Source organism: Myxocyprinus asiaticus, chromosome 1 (assembly GCF_019703515.2).
Source record: "Myxocyprinus asiaticus isolate MX2 ecotype Aquarium Trade chromosome 1, UBuf_Myxa_2, whole genome shotgun sequence".
Classification (NCBI taxonomy): Eukaryota; Metazoa; Chordata; class Actinopteri; order Cypriniformes; family Catostomidae; genus Myxocyprinus; species Myxocyprinus asiaticus.
Window position 1 is genome coordinate 65790533 of NC_059344.1, and position 13990 is coordinate 65804522.

The 13990-nt window shown below is 39.8% G+C and overlaps 1 protein-coding gene across 1 annotated transcript; it reads right to left on the reverse strand.

Moving 5' to 3' along the window:
* Window positions 1–5920: 5920 nt before the first annotated feature.
* Window positions 5921–12459, reverse strand: LOC127448566 (group 3 secretory phospholipase A2). The gene is made up of 4 exons (XM_051711207.1): window positions 11694–12459; window positions 9698–9830; window positions 9243–9377; window positions 5921–7007 (listed from the first exon to the last, which is right to left on the reverse strand). The coding sequence occupies exons 1-4, from the start codon at window positions 12220–12222 to the stop codon at window positions 6377–6379; spliced, it is 1428 nt and encodes a 475-aa protein (XP_051567167.1). The 5' UTR covers window positions 12223–12459; the 3' UTR covers window positions 5921–6376.
* Window positions 12460–13990: the final 1531 nt, after the last annotated feature.

Here is a 13990-nt window from a genome sequence, read left to right on the forward strand (position 1 = left end):
AAGCTACGTATTATTATCCAGACTTTCGCTGGGTAGGAAATGTAGAGACCAGACCTCTTAGAACTTTAATTGAACACCCCTGCACTAGGGGACTCAGAGGGCTTAGAGGTCAAGGCACTAGGGGACTCAGGAGGTTCAGAGAATTCAGAGTTCAAGGCACTAGTGAGCAAAGAAGTAGGAGACTCAGGGGGCAGAGCCACTGGAGACTCAATGGTCGAGGCAGCAGGAGGCGGAGACTCAGAGGCGCGAGGCCCCTAGAGGCGGGGACCCAGGGGGCGAGATGGCCATGGATGCTGGCTCGTGGTCCGTGGCAAGCAAGGCTCAGATGAGACAAAAACTAGAACTGAAACTGACACTACAAACATCCATCAAAGGACAAGAACTGACAAAGAACACAGGGGAATACAAGGATTAAATACACAAGGAACTTATGAGAAAACAAAGAATCACCTGGAACTAATAAACATAAGAATCACAGAACAAAGACAAGGAAAAGAACTACAAAACAGAAGTGAACTATATATATATATATATATATATATATATATATATATATATATATATATATAGTCCCATGGGTTCAGATGACAAAGAAATTTAGGATACATTTTAAAAGTTGTTTACATATTTACATATTGTAAAGGGGCTTTTACACAGGACACAATTTTAAAAGCATTGTTTTGAACTTGGCACAAAAGGAGAATGTTTGAAGAATAATTATGCTGCAATTTTCCATGCAACAACAGGACAAAAATAAAAAAGGACAACAGAGGGGCCTGGGTAGCTCAGCGAATATTGATGCTGACTACCACCCCTGGAGTTGTGATTTCGAATCCAGGGCGTGCTGAGTGACTCCAGCCAGGTCTCCTAAGCAACCAAATTGGGCCTGGTTGCTAGGGAGGGTAGAGTCACATGGGGTAACCTCCTCATGGTCACTATAATGTGGTTCTCACTCTCGTGGGGAGGGTGTTGAGTTGTGCATGGATGCCGTGGAGGATAGCGTGAGTCTCCACATGCGCTATGGCTCCGCGGTAACACGCTCAACAAGCCACGTGATAAGACGTGCGGACTGACGGTCTCAGATGCGGAGGCAACTGAGATTCGTCCTCCGGCACCCAGATTGAGGCGAGTCACTACGCCACCACGAGGACTTAGAGCGCATTGGGAATTGGGCATTGGGCATTCCAAATTGGCAAGAAAAGGGGAGAGAGAAAAAAAGGACAACAGAAAAAGCACCATAAAAGTATCAAATATGTAGTCCATTTGTCTTGTGCACTATATATTTCAAGTTTTCTGAATAATATTCTATTATTCACTGAAAATTTTATCTCCTCTTTTTGGCTGTTTGGCTGAAATGATGGTGCTTCTGTTCCTCTGAAATCACCCTTTTAAGCCATTTAAGAGCAAATACATATAAATATTGAGAAATACAGTATATGGTCGAATGGCTGAAAAAAAATACTATGTAGATGTAACCGGTCCTACTCGACCTGCCCCGAGCAGGGTTCGAACTGGCAAAGGGTACAGCCCCTAGCGTCAGTTGCTAATGCGCCCTTTGGGGCCAGAGGACTGAGGGTTACACATACCGCACAGCTATCACAAACCAGCTGGCTCCCGTTACATAGATATCATTTTTTCCATTATATTGCCCAGCCCTGCCAGCATGCATAGCCACAAAAAAATAAACACATTCTAATTTGAGCAGCTGGCATCTAGAAGCCTCCTGTCCTTTAACTGATATATCTGTTCTTTCAGAATTGAGCAGAAAGAAATGTTTGGCCATTCAAACGGTTATGTCCATAATTCACTTGGAAATTTTAATCTGGCCTGGTGGAGACATGTAAACAGTGTGTCATCAGTATAAAAATGGCAGCTAATTCCAGGTTTCTTATTAATATCAGAGAACATGTAAGAGCAGTGATGAAGAACCCGCGATGACCTCAGCTCTGTGGCATCCCAAACATGTCTTGCCTTAAGTCATAGTAGCTGTTCATTTACAGATGTAAAGTCATATGAATCTGACACATAACCCCACAAATACCAATGATGTTTTTTTTTCAAAAGAATGATCTGTAGTGTTGGATGCAGCATGTAGATGTATGTGAAATGCTTCACGTTGCGATTGTTGTACTTGCTTGTTTTGATTATCTGTGGTGGGTGGAAATATTCACAGGGCAAGGAAAAATCTGGCCCTAAAGAAAAATATATTTCTTGTTGAGTCTTGCTGTATGATCAACATTGAGTCTAATCAGTCATTTTCAGTCATTTTTGTTATATATTTGAATGCTGACATCTTCAACAAGTAAGATTCAGTCTAAAGTAACTAGATCTGTCTGGCAAGCACTTCAAATTAATTTGAATTTCATCAGTAAGTAAAACTAAACATACCCCGCTAAAATACAATAACACTTCAGGTGAGAGTTATATAAAGTAATCTACTTGAAGCCAAGTTTCTGTCAAACACAGCATATAAAAACAATCAAAAACAATGGCCTCAAGGGTGTAAGCTGTTACCTCCACCGGTGATCTTTCCCAGGCGCTGCCAAAAAAAAAAAAAAGTAAAATAGCTTAAGAACTTATAACAAGCTTTTCTACACGATACCCCATGCATGCCTTGGATTTATTTCTTCATATCATTTATGTTATGACTAGTCATTCAGAGGCCCAATCTAGATCTCTTGGCTCTAATATCTGACTGGATGAGTCAAACACATCTTCAGATGTCAGTGGCATTTCAGGCATGTTAAGCAATATAAATAATGGCAAGCCATGAATTTATTTATTTATTTAATCAGGGACAATACACATTAAGAAACATAATATCAATGTAAAATGTGCCAGATTTGGCTAATTCTTTGTTTCATGATTAACCAAATGTTTTAATTTAGCCATGGAAGACCATTTTTCTTCCTAGGTTTAGTTTTAATTGTCTCATGAAGCTGTTTATAGTATTTTGAATAGTATACATAACACTGACATCCATTTCAGTACAATTATAGGAAAAATGTGCTGTTCAAATTATTGTACTCAAATTATTGACCTCACCTTTTGGTATTTTGAAATGACCAGATATTCTATTAAAAGAATGACTGCCAAAACGTTTTCTTTGTCATTTTACTTGCCATAAGTGTTCAATTATGATCGGACAACCCTGTAATCATATTAAAACACTTTACTACATGATCAGCTTTATTACTAAATATCAAACTGATTTGTGTTTCAGAAGATCTGGTTATCCGCGTGGGCCCTTTTGCAAGTTGCGTCAAATCAAAACGGCTAGTAATATTTTTTACGTTTTTCCTATAAATGTCAGACCAGTTCATGTTTAGATCACTTCTTTAGTAAAATCACAAGCCTTAAGATGTTTATATAATTTATCATAAAAATCGTTGATGAAGATGGTCGATAAATACCAATAATTATAAAAGACATTTGTGGTGAGAGGGAAACATCTAGACCTATACATTCAAGATCAAATTCCCTGAATGTGCCCTCAAGTTAAAGTGACTGCAGCTGCATGTGCTTTATAGCTTGCCTAAATAAATTTCGTTGACAGGTTTCTGTATATAAATTACATTTACTCTGCCAGTCAAAAGCCTGGACACATTTGACTGAATTTGTTTCTAATGAAACCCTTTCACCTGTAAGCTTATGCGAAAATACTTGAAATAAGTTTAGGAGAGAAATATATATGGTGTACTTATGTATGAATTATACATTTTGATGCCTTAAATTTAGGGGTTTTCAACCTGCAGGTGCAAGAGCATCTGAGAGATTATGGAATTTTATAGTGTTTTTCTTATTCGTTCCATGAGTCAAGACTTCTGAAGTCGTTCAGCAAAAAAGATTAGTTCAGTCACCATTTCTGCAGATTACACACGCCTGTAGGTGGTGACAAATGAGCATCTTTTATGTGTTATGAGTGAGTCACTGAATCATATTAGCTGTGTTTCCACTGTCGGGCCAAATTAGGGCATGCTAATGCATGCCAAGGCCAGTTACGTTCCCACTGCCACTTCCGGGACTTCATCATGCCTCCTCGGGACTTCCTCGGGGCCAACGGCCAAGCGCCTTTGGTTCGCCGATTACCCTTGGGCCAAAGAAGGCCAACTGGGGATTGTTCCATTCAAGTCAGATGTAAGATACTCCTACTTGATATCTCTGATCTCCGAGAATAAAGGCATTCCATTGCCAGATGCTCTGAAGAAGACATATAAACAAACAAAACTGCCAAAGATGTCACCTAGCAGCCCAATTGATAAACAATGCTGCAATGCTAGCATTTGTGCTACAGGTGGGAGATCATCAAAAGAGAGTTTAATTTACTGTGTTTTTTACATCTGTGTCTGCAAACATTTGTTAAACAAGCCTTTATATCTTGTAATGTAGGAACTTTGACTTATTGATCGATATCATTTAATGAAAGTGAATGTTTATCATTAACTTGGTACAGCTCTCTGGGTGCCGACATGTTTGTGTGACGTCACACACCTGCATTTCGGTGCAAAAAATTGCGGAAACATTACTAATCCGTTTAGACACACAATGGACAAAGCGGTGCCCAATGGAAGAAATTTCCATGGTTCGAGATCATGGACGGTGTGCTGGGACAGTGTCCCGCTGTAAGTGGAGAGACCACTTGGGACACCATGGCAGTTAAAGACGGTGAGTTGTTAACAGTAACTTTTCTTGCTAGCTAGCTAACGTTTAAATACAATTAATAATTGATATCTAGATAAATAAATAGATAATGTGTATTTAGTTTGGCTTGGGCAATGGGTGGGATGTGTGACATTTGCACCTGGGCAGCATATTAAGGGCAGCTTTTTGGGCAACGCTGCAGGGCTTTTGGCCTGATGGTGGGAATGCAGAGCGTTTTCGGTCTTGCGGCTCGAGATCTGAGGCTATTGGCTCTGGCTGACCAGTTGATAGCACTGGCTTGCACTGGCCGATAGTGGAAAAGCGGCTATTGATTAAACTGAATCATTAAAAAACACTGAAAACCATTGTCAGTGACTGGCCAGCATTATCACAGGAAGTCAGCATGTTGCTTCTGGAGTTCCAGTACTCAAGGATCGCCATATTATGCAGACTCACCAACAAGCTCCATCTCCAATCAGACATTTTTGCATCGGCTCCACTGTGTTTACCTTCCCCTGTGGCTTGACCGGAAGCACGTTACGTCTGCAGCATCACTGTAAGTCTGCAGCGTCGCAGACATGGGTTCGTATCCAGGAAGTACTCTTGTTCACATAATCAGTAACGAGCGTGATTCGAAGGTAGCATTTTCCCCTCTAACATTACATTTTTACTCGTGGTTAGGTTTAGGTTTGGGGTTTGGGTTGCAGGGTTCATTTGATAAAACATGCATTCCTCTTTGCTTTCTTACAGCCTGTACAGCTTAAAACAACTTGCTTTTGGCACCCCTCCATGGACATTTTACACAGAAAACGGAGCTCACACATGCCCATACGCCCAATAACACTATCCTCTTTGGCCACTGGAGGCGGTGTTTCAGATTTCAGTAAGCACTGACCGATTTTATCTAAAGAAAATTCAATTTACTGTTTCTGATTTCATTGTGAGATCAGTCTGGTTTGGTAGATGTGGGCTACATACAATGTGCAAAGGAAGCTAGTCACCTGATTTGACAAATCCACTGAAAACTTCTCAGTGTACCATCTGTGGAATTTTTAGAATAGGCCTATTGGTTACATAACTGAGACAAGATATTCTGGACAAAACATAAACATCTAATTCAGAAATACTGCATGTCAGTGACACTCAGTGTCTGGGCTGCGATCCAAATCCAGCCCCCTACAAGGTTATAAGTGTCCCGCCCACCACAATCTGGTTTTGGTATGTGAATTCAGTTGCCTCCATTAAGATGTCCAGACTCAATAAAATGTATATATTTTATTTTTAATTCATATTTGACTTTTATTAATTGCATCATCAGAATATGCAAATAGGCTACAGTAATCACTGATTGGTGATGGTTCGTTTGTGGCTAAGGCATAGCTGTAATTCTCAGTGACTGTACTGTACATTTTAAAGACAAATTAAAATGAAATATCATTACTCAGTTTTATTTGTATCCCTGGTCAACAAGCATTGTCTAAAAGTGACCATCTTTAAGGGTATGTGCTCGGACAAGATTCATTATACAAGGACCTCCCCTGATAAATAAGACTCTGTGACATTCTTTACACATTTTTCAAAATATCTATTCAAAATATTTTCTCATAGTTTTCAAAATTGTCTCATCATCCAACAATGAGAAATGCCATGTCTTGATGTGTAAGCTCATACTGACTGCAGATTCTTTTTTCTTTGCAAATTTGAATCCTTGTATCTGTGATGTTTCTCCTGGTAGTCATCTCCTCTTGGAAGTTGAAACGGGCCGTGATGTCTTTCTGGATCTTACTGTCGATTGAGCTTTTCTCTTTTTTTTCTTTCTTCGAAAGGTCTTTGCTCTTGATTTAGCTGACATTTGTTTTGCCTGAGTGTTCACTGTCTTTTGAACCAAGAGGAATTTAGTTTCACATGTGGTTGAAGGTGAACCAGTTACACTTGCTTTGAGTTTCCTTGGGGTGCTTTGAAGAACAGTTTCCATGTTGTACTTTTGAAATGTTCTTTGCTTCACTCTGACCCTTTGGGGAGAAGGGGTTAAGGTCATGAACGAGCTTGTCGGTGAATTTTTTCGTCCTTTTCGAGGTCCCGATGTTTTAAGTTTCTTCCGACTGTCATATTGGTTCACCAAATTTTGACTTAGCTGAAAAGTGTCTACTCTCAGATGGTCTACTGGAGCACAAACTTTCTTGTCCTTAGGCATCCTGATCTGTTTAGATTTAGACATTGTTTGTTTGCCATTAGGTGACGATTTGATTGGCACTTCATTGCATGACAGGTCAGTGGGGTCATTGTTCTCATAAGTTAGATTGGTAGAATTGTACGGTGTGGAATCTTTCAGCACTGCCACAGGTGCTAACTGAAATGTTGTGCACCTGCAGGTAAAGAGCTCAGTTACACCAGCACCAGCATCTCTGAAAGATGCCAGTATTGCAAGAATGTAAAAGTTGCAAATTGGGAGTTTCAACAACATTGCAATGAACAGGTTACTGAAGGAATGTAAAATGGGTGCGGTACCAACACAGATCTAAGGCCAGAATTTTCAACACAAGGGTCTGTACTGCAAAGGCGTCCATGTACAGAGACTGAACTTTCTTAATAAATTGTTTGACATATTCTGTATATTTCAAAATTCTTGTTATTCTGTGCCATAGGTCTATTATTATGGTAATATTTATAATAGTTTAGTTTAGAACAAGTTAAGCTCAATAGACAGCATTTGTGGCATAATGTTGATCACCACAAAAATGTATTTAGACTCGTCGTTCGTTTCCTTTTTTTTTCTTTTTTTTATTCCCCTTTTCTCCCCAATTTGGCATGCCCAATTCCCACTGCTTACTAGGTCCTCGTGGTGGCACGGTTACTCACCTCAATCTGGGTGGCGGAGGACAAGTCTCAGTTGCCTCCACTTTTGGAATAGTCAATCCGTGCATCTTATCACGTGGCTTGCTGTGCATGACACCGCGAAGACTCACAGCATGTGGAGACTCATGCTATTCTCCGCGATCCACGCACAACTTACCACGTGCCCCACTGAGAGCGAGAACCACTAATCGCGACCACGAGGAGGTTACCCCATGTGACTCTACCCTCCCTAGCAACCGAACCAATTTTGTTGCTTAGGAGACCTGGCTGGAGTCACTCAGCACACCCTGGATTCGATTTTTGGATGTTTTAAAGGCAGAAATGTGAAGCATATAATTTTATAAAAGCCTTTTTATAAAAAAAACGGAGGGGCATTTTTCAACCGCTTAACACGATTTTCCTACTACATTGAGATTCCCTTCTTTCACTGGATAGTTGAATAATGTCCATCGTAGTTTGAAAATGCCCACAGACTGGGAAATGCCCATTATTGTTCTGCAGAGACCTATACGTCAATTTTATCACACTAAACTCATGTTAACATGCATATCGTTTATGTCTTGTGGCTATACTTTTGAAACAGTGAGTATTTTAACATTTATGGATTAGCACCATTCACTGCCATTGTAAGTGCTTCACTGGAGCGGAGAGTCAAAAGGATAATTCTTTTTTTTTTTTTTGTGGTTATCAACATTATGCCAGAAATGCTTTCAATTGAGCTTAACTTAAAATCTAGGGGTAGGTATAGCTGCAGGCCGGAGACCTCCAAATTGGGGCAGAAATCCCAAAAGAGTGCAGGGTTACTCCATAAGGGGACGGGTTTACCCCAAAAGGGGGTTGTGCCAACTCCAAAAGGGGGCGTCATTTGCACTCACGGTTAGGGTTAGGGAAAGGGTTAGGTTAGGGGCTCTCTGTATCATTTCTGGCTGTTTGGAGCTCCCTCCCCTTTTTAGAGCAATGCCTGCAGCTATATCCTTCTTCCCCCAACCCCCCTTACACTGTCTACACGGGGTGCGTACGTTGATGCAACGTGCTGCAACGGCTTGAGGCTGTCTACACTGGACGCATTGAAGAGAACGTTCTAGACCATTTAATTGTCTTGTTGGTAGAAGTAGTGCCAGTGTGTGCAGCAAAAAATGTAATGGGACATCCATTTACTGTCGCCGCAATATGACGCTTCCAGTGTAGACAGCTTCATTGATTATAATGGGATCTGTTTGCTTTTGATGTGAAGCACCTCTCGTGTCTTTTGTAGACAGGGTTGTTAAGACCCGGCCATGATTGAACCCAGAATGTTCTTTAATTAAGTAGATGAAGCAACAGTAAATTTCTTCTCAGATATGTATTATTATTCAAAAAGTTAAAAACATAATTCCTATTGGGGGATATAGTGAATAATATAACCACTCCTTGCTACTGTGACTTTCTTAGCAGGACTTGACTTGACTTGCTTGAGGTGAGCCACAGACTTGACTTGTCTTGCTTAATTTGGTGCACTGCAACATAAAACTTGTCTCAAGACTTGAAGGTGAGGACTTTAGACACACTTCCACCTCTGGCACAACATGATAACAGAGAAGTCAAAGTTCCTTCAAGGAAAGTCAGTTCACTCAGCGGCCATCACCAGACAGCTATTATCTATGTAGGTTATAATCGTCATACAAGTACAGCTTCTGTCTGTCAAGATGAAAATGCATTTAAAGCATAAATAATTCTCAAATTCATCTTTTCATTTTTGCACTCACATTCCAAACCAATTAAACTGGATGCATCGTTTTCGTTGGACCAACTCAAAGCAGCGGAGTTTAAGAACGTTGAAGAAACTGTAGCCGACCATGTTGGAGATGGTGTCATTACCACTGAGAAGACACTGTTTAAATCTAATAGAGAAAAGTAAATACAACAATTATTTGCATTATAGTTGCAAACACATATCAGAAGAAAAATAGGTGGACTAAGTCCAAATCAAAAAGCACTATACATAAATTCTGTGCACTGTCACCCCATTGAAACTTAGACACAAATGCATTTTTTATTTCTTGAAATATGCAATGTCTTATGCCATGCCCACAAAAGTCATATATCGGTGAAAGACTTAAGGAAAGGATGAGTTATGATTCTTAAGAGTCTCCCCCGAGGTCCTAAAAAAATAACTCCCCTCTCTGGAATGTGAAAGACCCCACAAGCGCTCTGTGCTCACCTGTGGTCGCAATCACAACGGGAGATGGTGAAGAAGGTGGGGTTGAAGACACCGAAGTTGACAGAGAAGGCGCGTATGATGTGCTCACAATGATCATGCTCTCGACAGCATCTATCTGCATGTTCAAACATACCTACATAATAAAAAGTGTTGTAATAAGTAATCACAGCATTCAGCCAGAGCTCTACTTTCTGTATTTTTTCTGCAATGATGAATGAGATGATAACGCTTGTCTGATGGTTGTCATTTCTTTCACGTTGTTCTATATAAACTTAACACATAGGCCTACTTATTCTCTGCACAAGCTTGCAAATAATTTAATAATTTAATTATTTAATTAATTAGGTAAAACGAGTACTATAAGTGGCACTATAAGGTGTTCCCCAATATTTGATATAACTTCAGTATTATTGGAGCTACTACTTGCACTAATGCTTGAATTCATCTATTTTAAGTTTGATCAACAAACTATGTGCATGAATTCACAATAATTGAATATGTATGTGGGGATGCAGATTGTATTGTATCATGCTGTTGTGACTGATGTAAATCCATGCTGACTTTGTCAAATCAAATCATTTTATTGTCACGACAACACCATATAAACAAGTGTAACTGAGTGAAAGTCTGGAGTGCAGTTACATCCAACATTATGGATAAAAACAAAATTCTATTCTATTCTATGGGAATTCTAATGGAATATTCCGGGTTCAATATAAATTAATCTTAATCGACAGCATTTGTGGCATAAATTTGATTATGACGAAAATGTATTCCAACTCATCACTCCTTTTCTTTAAAATAAAAAAAAGCAAGGGGCCCGGGTAGCTCGGTGAGTATTGACGCTGACAACCACCCCTGGAGTCACGGGTTCAGATCCAGGGTGTGCTGAGTGACTCCAGCCAGGTCTCCAAAGCAGCCAAATTGGCCCGGTTGCTAAGGAGGGTAGAATCACATGGGGTAACCTCCTCGTGGTTCTCGTTCTCAGTGGGGTGCATGATAATTTGTGCGTGGATCAAAGAGAGTAGCATGAGTCTCCATGGTGTCATGCACAGCAAGCCACGTGATAAGATGCGCAGATTGATGGTCTCAGAAGCGGAGGTAACTGAGACTTGTCCTCCACCACCCGGATTCAGGTGAGTATTCAGGTGAGTAACTGCACCACAACGACGACCTACTAAGTAGTGGGAATTGGGCATTCCAAAATTGTAAGTAAAGGGTAATAAATAAATAAATAAAAAAGCAAAACAATCCGGGTTACACTGAGGCATTTACAATGGAAGTGAATGGGGCCAATCTGTAAATGTTAAAATACTCATTGTTTCAAATGTATAGACACAAGACATAAACAATATGCTAGCATCATTTTACTGTGATAAAATCTCTTACTAACCTTTTCTGTGTAAAGTGAAATCCAATTTTACAACTTTGTTGCCATGACGACATAATGCCGTAAAACCTGTAATCTCGGTAAATGAAGATTTTGACATCTTTTTTTTAACACAAATAATACAAGTTTTAACAGAAGAACTAATTGTTTTTATAAAATTATAAGCTTCACATTTCTGCCTTTAAACCCTCCAAAAATTGGTCCCATTGACTTCCACTGTATGTGCCGTATTATTGTACCCTCCATTTATTTATTTATGCTTTTTTGTTGTTGTTGTTGTTGTTGTTTTAAAGAAAATAATTTTTCTGTTGTAATCACCCTGTTGGTTAAACTTAACTTGAAATATTGAAATATTGATATAACTGTAGCCATGCAATTGATTTACTCTATCTGTATTTCCCCAGTTTTCTGTAGCCTATAGATATTAAAACAATTGGAATATTTAGCCTATCATGTGAGGTAACCCAAATTAAACTGTAGTTAATTGAATACCATCATCTTGGGAAAATATGCACAATCTTCAAGTTAGAATGCAGCAATATTTGAGTAAACTGACTAATATGATGGCATCTTGCATCCCTCTTGTGAAGGTAAAGTTAAACCTACCCAGCTGTTCGTAGTTGTTGGCGCTGGTGCCTCTGCCACACCAAAGCGTTCCCGGTAAAACCCACGCGCGTTTCTGGCGATTTTTAGCGCTTGAATCCAGCTGCTTAAATTGCTTCACGTCTTTCTGCAAAGTGAAACCGTCAAGGGGACTCCTTTTAAATTCACAAAGGCTTTCATCCTCCAATAGCACGCTTAAGTTGAAGTGAAGTAACTTTTCTGCGTTGTCCAAACGATCGCAGAGTGACAAATACCGTTCAATCAAAGTCCCGTCATTGATCGTGAAACAGTCTTCAACGCGTCGCTCCGACGTCCATTTACTCCAGTAATAGAGAAGTGATGCTGAAGCGTCCCGTGAGTTGATCAGGAAACTCACCTGAAAGCTCCCGTGTTCTGGTTTTATGACGAGGCAAAATGGTATTTTATCGCCACCGTTTTGAACCGTTAACGCATTGCAAAAGAATACCACGAGGAAAAACGGAATCGCGTGAAACAGACTCCCGATTCCCGAATATTGAAAATACAGCGACATCGTTGCAACGCTAATATGAGACGCTTCGAAGACGCTCTGTTTTAAAAACGCTCATGACGGTAATTTGTCCACCTATAATTGATGCTGATATTCAGGGGGGGAAACACGTAAAATATTAATTTGCAAAACGTTAAGATGCCAATCAGACTCTTTCAGTGTTAAAACAAGAGAGAGAGAGAGAGAGAGAGAGAGAGAGAGAGAGAGAGAGAGAGAGAGAGAGAATTCCCAACCGGTTCCTTTTTCAAATATTGTCATGTGAAATCAAGTGTCCTGTACAAAAGAAGAACCTCCCAATGAATTCAGTCTTTTGAACCATTTCTGTATCTGTCTGTTCAAAAGAAGAACTGAAATTTGAGTTACATGTTAAAACTTGTAACCTACTGAGATGAAATGACAAGTGGCATGACTCCAAATAATCTGAAAACCCTTAAATGTGCAGGCCCAAGCATTACACAAAGAGTTTGCATGAAAATAGTCTAATCATAGAAACCAACAGCAACCAGTGATGACAAATCAAATGAAAGTAAAGCTAAATCCGTACGTTTCACGAGACATGCATTGTCCAAACCCTGATTGCACACATAGCTTGTCTGTTTTTAGATATTGCCATCTGGAAAGCATCGCAAACAGATTTGCAAACATTTTCAATCATAAATGTCTCAAAGACATCTGCTGAATGTCTTCTTGACATCCAAGAGGAAATGTCTTACGAACGCGTTACAAATGAGCAAACAACCTAAAAATAATACGTCTTCCACACATCAAATACACGTTTGGGTGATGTACGTGCTTCTAAATGTCTGAATGTTGTTGCATTAGACAGCAAAATGCCAGACAATTGTTATTTATTTTCAAGTCATTTAATTTCAAGCAAAATATTTCTCAAAAAGAAGATAGTTAGGTTTAAAATGATAATAAATAGCTATTACTGTACAAAATGAGGACAAACAGTACTTTTTGGTTGTCAGACGTTGATGAATCTAGTTCCAAAAGCATCCAGAATATATTTATCTATACGGCACATCATATATTTGCTATTCATTTAAGTTGAATGAAGCAGCATCCTTCACATAGCTTAGTCATTTCTATCCATTTACGTGCTGCCAAAACAGCACCAACCCGCATCTCAGGATAGCATTCAGAGATGATATTCTTCTCACCACAATTGTACAGAGTGGTTATCTGAGTTACAGTAATGGCCAGACTGGTTCGAACCAGTCTGGCCATTCTCTGTTGACCTCTCTCATCAACAAGGCGTTTCCATCCGCAGAACTGCCGCTCACTGGATGTTTTTTTGTTTTTGGCACCATTCTGAGTGAATTCTAGAGACTGTTGTGTGTGAAAATCCCAGGAGATCAGCAGTTACAGAAATACTCAAATCAGCCCATCTGGCACCAACAATCATTCATGTGATTATCTAATCAGCCAATCGTGTGGCAGCAGTGCAGTGCATCATGCATATACAGGTCAGGAGCTGCAGTTAATGTTCACATCAACCATCAGAATGGGGAAAAAATGTGATCTCAGTGATTTGGACTGTGGAATGATTGTTGGTGCCAGATGGGCTGGTTTGAGTATTGAGTATCACACACAACAGTCTCTAGAATTTTCTCCGAATGGTGCCAAAAACAAAAAACATCCAGTTAGCGGCAGTTCTGTGGACGGAAACGCCTTGTTGATGAGAGAGGTCAACAGAGAATGGCCAGACTGGTTTGAACTGGCAAAGTCTACGGCAAGGGTGTAGATTTGGCTTGAACATTGGGGGGTT

Excerpts from the sequence above, each read along its gene's own strand:
- LOC127448566 (XM_051711207.1), bottom strand. The coding sequence starts at position 12,222 with ATGTCGCTGTATTTTCAATATTCGGGAATCGGGAGTCTGTTTCACGCG. Across the intron at positions 9,831-11,693 it reads CAACAACTACGAACAGCTGG|GTATGTTTGAACATGCAGAT; the intron begins GTAGGTTTAACT and ends TTTATTATGTAG. Across the intron at positions 9,378-9,697 it reads CGTTGTGATTGCGACCACAG|ATTTAAACAGTGTCTTCTCA; the intron begins GTGAGCACAGAG and ends TTTCTCTATTAG.